We start from the raw sequence: 7,967 nt of genomic DNA on the forward strand, positions 1-7,967 counted from the left end.
GACCAAGTTATATTCATTCCTCTTCTTTCTCATAGTCCATCATTTGTGAAATTAATTCTAACAATGGTGTCACTTCTACTTCTTCTTCCTCTATGCCTAATTCTTCCTCTCCTATTCTTCTTCCACAAACATAAAACCACTAAAAAATTTCCACCTGGTCCTAAAGGCCTTCCCATAATAGGAAATCTTCACCAACTAGACATTTCTAATATTTGTCTTCAACTTGCACAATTTTCAAAAATATATGGTCCTATATTTTCACTCAAACTTGGTTCAAGACAAGCTATTGTTGTTTCTTCATCTGAAATAGCCAAAGAAGTATTAAAAAAACATGACCATTTATTTTCTGATAGACCTCAATTATATGGTCAACAAAAACTATCTTATAATGGCTCAGAAATTATCTTTTCACAATACAATGATTTTTGGAGAGAAATAAGAAAAATTTGTGTTGTCCATATTTTTAGTTCCATACGTGTAGCATATTATTCTTCTATAAGAAACTTTGAGGTGAAGAAAATGATAAAAAAAATTTCAGAACATGCTAATTCTTCAAGTGTTACAAATATGAGTGAGGTGTTGATAGCACTTTCAAGTACTATAATATGTAGAATTGCTTTTGGAAAAAGCTATGAGGAAGAAGGACATGAGAGAAGTAGGTTTCATGGAATGTTGCATGAGTTTCAAGCTTTGTTAATGGAAATCTTCCTTGCTGATTATATTCCATTTACGGGTTGGATTGATAAATTGAGAGGATTGCATGGTCGTGTTGATAGAAATTTCAAGGAGTTTGATGAGTTTTATCAAGAGATTATTGATGAACATTTGGATCCTAATAGAGAACATTCAGATGAAGAGGTTATTGTTGATGTTTTGTTGCAGTTGAAGAAAAAACGTTCGTTTTCTTTTGATATCACCTATGATATCATCAAAGGAGTCCTCATGGTATGATTTTTTAATTCATTTTTCGTTTTTAATTATTTTTGTGTTGATTTCTTGTGTGATATTTTAATAAACTCTATATTGCAATGTTTTGAAATCGAACAGATTTACAAATCATTAAGAATATTGAATCACCGATTCGTCAGTCAAACTATTACATTACTGATTGAATTGCGATTAAATCGGATTAAACATGATAACTCGATTAAATAAACATATCTCAATAATTAAATTAAATAATTATTAAATGGCCGAATCGAATGAGTCAATCTCTAAAAAATATCATGACATTTTCAAATTTTCAAAATTTCATAATTTTATATATTTATTCTTAAAATTCAATGTCTAGAAATAGTAATAACCTACAGCAAATAAAACATTATAGATTAAGGGGTGGACAGGATCATAGGGTAGCTAAGTTTCACTAAAAATTAAGATATTCCATTGGGACCACAACATGTGGATATGTCTGAAAAAAGACAAGTTGCATCAATAAATTGTTTAAGATATATTTCTGTCAATGCTAAAAAAGATTAATGTTTTTATTTAATATCTTCTTCTTTTTTTTTTTTCAAAAAGTAAAATTTTAATATATAAAATAGCATATTCTAATTAATTATACATGAGTTATTATTGTCATTTTATCTAATAATAAAATGAACGGGTCCAATAAAAAATATAATTGTCCTCTTCATATAATATTATTTACTTAATCTATTTCTTTTTAAATGTTGGTTACATAAATATATTAAAAATAAACTGTTTTTCTTAGAAAGCCACTAAATTTGGTTAATTTTGATAAAAACCAATTTGCATATATTAAAATTAAAATTTACTTTTTTTAAATACAAATTAAATGAAAATGACTAATTAATTGTTTTTATTATTGTTAAATTAATTATATATTTAAGTTCAATTATTAATTTTTATTACATGAAAAAATATATATTTATTGAAAAAATTATAACTTTTATGGTGGCTGTGAAGCAAGGCAGAGAAACTCATTCTCTATTGAGTGCGAGGGTGTGTGATCAATTGTTATCTCGATAAAAGCAAGTACAGGGAGGCGAAGAAGGTACAGGGAGGCGAGGACATGACTAGTAATGTTTAAATCCGTCCTGTTCGCCCGATTACCATGTCAAGTCATAATGTTATATAAAAGCAAATTCATTAACATTATGATTTAATTTACATGTTATCTCGATAAGTTAAAGATGTTCCGTTTTGAAATGTTGCACATATAATAAATTAAGCTAATGTTGTTAGTGATTTTAATCATAAATAACTTTTTTTTGCATAGGATATGCTTGTAGCTGCAACAGATACTACATCAGCCACATCAGTTTGGGCTATGGCTGCCCTAGTAAAAAATCCAAGAGTAATGAGAAAAGTACAAGAAGAAATTAGAAATGTGGGAGCTAAAAAAGATTTTTTAGACGAAGATGACATTCAAAATTTTTCTTATTTAAAGGCAGTGATTAAAGAAACACTAAGAATGCATCTACCAGCCCCACTGCTTGTGCAAAGAGAAGCACGTGAAAAATGCACTATAAGTGGATACGATATTCCAGCCAAGACAATATTGTATGTGAATGCTTGGGCTATTCAGAGAGACTCTAATGTTTGGGAAAATCCAGAAGAATTTTATCCTGAGAGATTCTTAAATAGTTCTATAAACTTTATTGGACAAGATTTTGAACTAATACCCTTTGGAGCTGGTCGTAGAATTTGCCCAGGTTTGCCTATGGCAGTTGCCTCATTGGAACTTATCCTTGCTAATCTTCTATATTCATTTGATTGGGAAATGCCAGAGGATTTAAAAAAGGAAGATATTGATATGGAAATGTTGCCAGGGATCACTCAACATAAGAAGAATCCTCTTTGCCTTGTTGCCAAAATCCCTATGTAGATGCATCTCTTTATAGTAATTTTGTTGGTTATCGTTTAATATGTTATGTTTATTGGACTTTTCGTGTTATGTTGTTATCTTCAAATTTAAATAAAAACATTATATACGTTTTATGCTTCAACCAATTTATATTTGGAGCATTATTGCACAAAATCTACAAGTCTATGATTTTACCAAATTGTATAAAAGTAGGTGTGTCGATGGAGTTGGTTGTTGTTGATTTCTGTCTCTCTCATGTTTATGATAGTGTAAAAGAGGTAATGTGTGTTAATTTAATTTTTTTTAGCATAATATTGTTATAATTCGATTTTTATGATTGAATTTTGTGTGGGTTATGTGTCATAAAATTGTGTTTATGTCCATTTGGATAGTTACCTCATTGTTGTGTTTTGAAGGATTAAACATAAGCTTAAAATCCATGAAATTGATGATGACAATATATGATTTTGTTGATGCCAATTTGTGATATATTGAGCTTTTTGTTTTAATTATATTAAAATTATTGTATGTCGAATTCTAAGTGTTTGGCTTTTTCAAGAATTGAAATCGGAGCTCCATAAGTGCTGCAATGAGGGAAAATTGCAAAATAACGTTTTTGGGTTTTGGGCACTGCTACGAGTCGTAGCAGTCCCCTGGATTTTGTACTGCAAAATCATTTTGAGCGTAACTTGAGTTTAATGACTCTGTTTGATATGTGGTTCGAATTGTTGGGTAGCTGACGCCAAATACTATGTTATTATGATTATTGAGGTTTTGTATGAACATGAAAAATATGAAAAATATGTGTACTTGTGATGTGTTTTAGGAGATGATCATTTAATAGTTATATAATCATGGCTTGATGGATATTATGTGAATTATTATAATGAGAAAAATAATAATTAAGTGATTGTATGATTATTAAATGATGAATTATGATTATATATGTGGGTTGTGAATGTTGTAATTATAATTATGTGCGGTGAAAGTAATTATAATTGTTGTGTTGAGGTGTGTAGTTCAAAAGTGGGGACTACTGCTAACACTATTTTGCATGATGTTTATGGTTAGATGGGGAACCATAAACGTGTTGTTGTTGTCGCACGCTCGCGAAAAGAACAGAGTCGCCACCAATATATTTATCCCAAAGAGGGAAAGGAATATCAGAAAACCTGGAATAAGGATAAGAGAAGGTCTTGCGACCAGAGGTAGGGCACGGGAGTCGGTTACGCGGGGGGAAGGTATTAGCACCCCTCACGTCTGTGGTACTCCACAGGATCCACTTATGTTTGTTCTATTCTAAGGGTGTATAAATCTATAGCTTAATGCAAAGGGAATGCATGCAAATGAAAGAAGAAAAAAACACGGGGAAAATAAGGTTTATAAACAGTTGTGCTCGCTTAGGCCCCGTGACCTAATGCCTACGTATCCTTTTCAGGAATCAGAGCGCCGTAGTTCGGCTCATATGTTTTTGTTTGTTTTTGTGTTTTTTAGTTGAACAGTTACATTCGCACTCCGCTGCTCGACCTCTGGAGTCTTAAGCTGGGAATGGAGCGGAAATAACGTGTCCGATTAGGAGAACGAATGCCCTGAAGGCAAGAGAAAGAATGCCTCGGAGGCAAGAGAGAGAAGAGAGAAAATTGGTTTGTATTTTTTTAGGTGTAATTCCATGATGGACGAAAACCCACGACAAGGCTTCGCATCACTTCCTTACTTTGTTTAGCTCTGAGCCTTTATTAGATATTTTGAAGTGTTTTTGGTTGGATGTCTTTTAAGGGAAATTAATTTGTGACTTGAATCATGCCTTAAAAGTTTAAGTGTTTAGAAATTAGAGAAATACATCAAAGCCTACGCCTCAATCATTTCTCTAAATAGCGGGTAAGAACATACATCGAGGCCTACGCCTCAATCATTTCTCCCACTAAGTAGAAAAGAACATACATCGAGGCCTACGCCCCAATCATTTCTTTCCCACTAAAAAAAAGAGTATTAGCATGATTCGCGTCGTCCTTTTTTAGATGTTTTAAAGTTGAAAAGAAAAAGGAAAAAAACCTAATCTAATATGAACTAAAAGATTATTCTAAGTCCTAAAATTGTCTAATTAAGAATCTACCTAAAATATAGGGTTTTCAAAGGGAAGACTAATCTAAAAGTTATGAATTATGGGTCCTAAATCTATGGGAACATACAAGTGAAGTTACAAGTAAAAATCACAAGTAAGCATGATACAAAATTAGTGTAAAATTGACTAAAAGAAATGACTTGAAAATATAGCACCAAACATGAAAACAAATGATTCAAAATATAGTGCAAAAATGAATTAAAAGATACTATTTATTTTTTATTGATTTTTATATGACAAAAGCAAAAATTCTAATCAAGCAAAAAGAATTAAGCAAAAGAATTAGCCTAAACTAATATTTTTGATGATCATTTTTATATGTCAAAAATCATGTCAAAGTCTAAAAATGATAGTAGAAAAATAGTTTTAATTACTAAAAGGAAATGGCAAAAATTTAGTTACCTAAATCAAAACTAATGGAAACAGGGGGGTGTGAATTGAAAATGGGATTGTGAATAGCAGCAGGGGCGTTAGGCCAACAAGGCAAAGCCCAACAGAGTTTGTTTTTTGTTCATGTTTCTTCAGCATACCAAAAATGGTGCGTATGGGCCTCATGGGGGTGGAGATAACGGATTAAGCCCAATGTTCATTATTTTTATTGTTTCATATTAATTAATCAAAATAATAAAAATAGCAAAACAATTAATTGAAAATAAAAAAGGTAAAATTGGGAACTAGGGTTTAGTATATGTTACCTTTGGGATTATCTGAACAACGCACAAGCTCTCTTCCTCACGGCCGCGGCGTCGATCTTGTTCTTCCTCGATGAGTTTCCGGTGAAACGTCCTCTCTCGACTCTCAACTCATCACGACGTCAACGCTCTCGTTAAGCTCTTTTCTCCGTTCGTCTCTCTTTCGATCTCCGCTCGATGTAATCGCGAGCAGATAGCCAATTTATGCGATGGAGATGATGATGATCCTTGTTGTTGTAGGCGCAGATTCATGGATGAGTGTTGAGGTTGTAAATCGATGATGATGATGATGATGATGATGAAGGCTTCGGCTGGAGGTTGTTTGAAGGTTGAATGGATCGAAGAAGATAAGAGTAATTGAAATCTGAGTTTTTTCTGTTATGGTTCTTGGTGGATGATGAAGTTTGAATCCATAATGAAGGAAAAGTGAAAAGATTGAAGAGAAGGCGATTTTCTGAGAGAGAGAGAGAGAGAGAGAGAGAGAGAGAGAGAGAGAGAGAGAGAGATGACTGAAGTGGAGATTTGCAGGGCAACAAATGGTGGAGAGAAGTGTGGAGTGAGGATGATGAATGAAGAATCCAAAGTTCTGAATTCAGAGAGTGAGAGATGAAGATGGAGGAATGAGAATGGTGGAGCAGAGAAGTGAAGGCAAACGGTGGAGCTGGGATCGAGAGGCTTTGAAGTGAAGCAGAGTCCTGATTTTATAGAACCAATTCTCAGGTTAGCTCCTTCTGAATTTTCTGTTAACTGTTATATGATTCTGTTAGTAACTGGCTAGAAAGTTAGTTAGGGGTGGAAAATGTTAGTTACAAATTGGTTAGAGATTGGTTACAGGTATGTTTGAAATTCTGTTACATGTTTTGTTAGTTGAAAGATGGTTAAGGGTTAGTTATATGATTCTGAATTCTGTTATGAATGGGTTGAGAACAGTTAGGAAATTTCTGTTGGATAGTTATAGTGAAGTTTGTTACAGTTTGTTAAAACTGTTAGTGAGGTAGTTAGGGTAGTTTGTTTTAACTATCAACAATTAGGAGGTTAGGGAAATTAGTGTGCAGGGCTGTTTTGGTTTTGCTATCACTATGGTCAGCTGAACCTTGTTAATAATTAGGAGAATTGTTGGCTGCTGCAAGTTTGAGTATTTATTATATGGTATGTATCTGTGTTTGGTATTGTGAATGTAGGTTTGGTATTGAAACGTTGCAGGGGCCGGTTTGTAACATGTTATGTGGCTGTTAGGTAGAGGTCTTGGTGTTCATGCTTGAGTTGAATAGGATGATGCAAAACTGTATGTGTATTGATGCAGGATTGGTTGATTGTGAACTGAAATTGATTTTCTTTTTCTTTTGCAGGACTTTGATGAATGTAGAGAACTACCACAAAGGCTTCAGTTTGAAGATGAAACAGTAGCAGCAACACCCTCCAGAATATATGTTAATTACAAAAGATTATGAGTGGAACCGAAGAGAATTTTTGTGTGTTATATGATGTTTAATCTTGGAATATGGAGCTGATGTAGATTAGATTATTTGCAGCGAGTTCTTATGTTAAAATGAAGGAAAAAACGTCCTCTTGGAGTTTCTTAGGAGATCAAAGTAGTTTTTGTAAAGCTCTTTTTTTTTGTATTGTGTTTATGTACAAGTGGTGTTGTGATTGAACTTGTAACCTTTTTTTTTTCTCTTTTCTAGATGTAACAAAGTCTGATTGAGATTGTGATGTCTTTGTATGCTATGATTTGTAAAGAGTGATAGTATTCTTCCTTGAATCACAAATTCCATCCGTATGAATCTTGAATGAAGACCTTTGAATCAAACTTGTATTCCATATTAATTTACTCCAAGTTTAACACTCGTGTCCTAATATTCATAATACCTTGTACTTGAAACAAACTTGATATGCATAAGACATTGGTTTGATATACCTAAAATAAATGAACACATTATCGTTTTACTGCACAAACCATGATTCATTTCTTGTACCTTAATCAGTTATAGGAACCCCTTGAATTGGTGAGAGATAGAATTAGAGCGGTAGAGTCGAAGAATGACTCAACATATCTTGTTCCGCATGTGAATAATTATTAAGAGCCATAAAGGAGTCCTTACACCCAAGATCCTCAATCTCACTTCAAATTATTAACGAATGCGTGATTTTATTGATGACCTAAAAATGCAAATGAATGAGATATGTAAGCCAATTAAGAATAATTAGATGGGCAAATTTTGGGGTGCAACAGCTGTGCACAATATTGAAGGTGCGAGATGAAGGAGTGAAAAACACTTAGAAAGGGGGGGATTGAATAAGTGTAGCTTCTCAAAATTAAAGA

At 33.0% G+C, this 7,967-nt stretch overlaps 1 protein-coding gene and 1 long non-coding RNA gene across 2 annotated transcripts; both read left to right on the forward strand.

Annotated features, from left to right (window-relative positions):
- On the forward strand, positions 1–2,972 carry LOC131625345 (cytochrome P450 83B1-like). Its single transcript, XM_058896210.1, has 2 exons — positions 1–945; positions 2,243–2,972. Exons 1-2 carry the CDS (start codon positions 64–66, stop codon positions 2,849–2,851), a joined length of 1,491 nt encoding a protein of 496 aa, XP_058752193.1. The 5' UTR covers positions 1–63; the 3' UTR covers positions 2,852–2,972.
- Positions 2,973–6,139: 3,167 nt separating this feature from the next.
- On the forward strand, positions 6,140–7,489 carry LOC131625305 (uncharacterized). Its single transcript, XR_009290831.1, has 2 exons — positions 6,140–6,364; positions 6,994–7,489. It is a non-coding gene; the product is annotated as an uncharacterized LOC131625305 (long non-coding RNA).
- The last annotated feature ends 478 nt before the right edge of the window (positions 7,490–7,967 follow it).

This window comes from Vicia villosa, unplaced genomic scaffold (assembly GCF_029867415.1).
Source record: "Vicia villosa cultivar HV-30 ecotype Madison, WI unplaced genomic scaffold, Vvil1.0 ctg.000205F_1_1, whole genome shotgun sequence".
Lineage (NCBI taxonomy): Eukaryota > Viridiplantae > Streptophyta > Magnoliopsida > Fabales > Fabaceae > Vicia > Vicia villosa.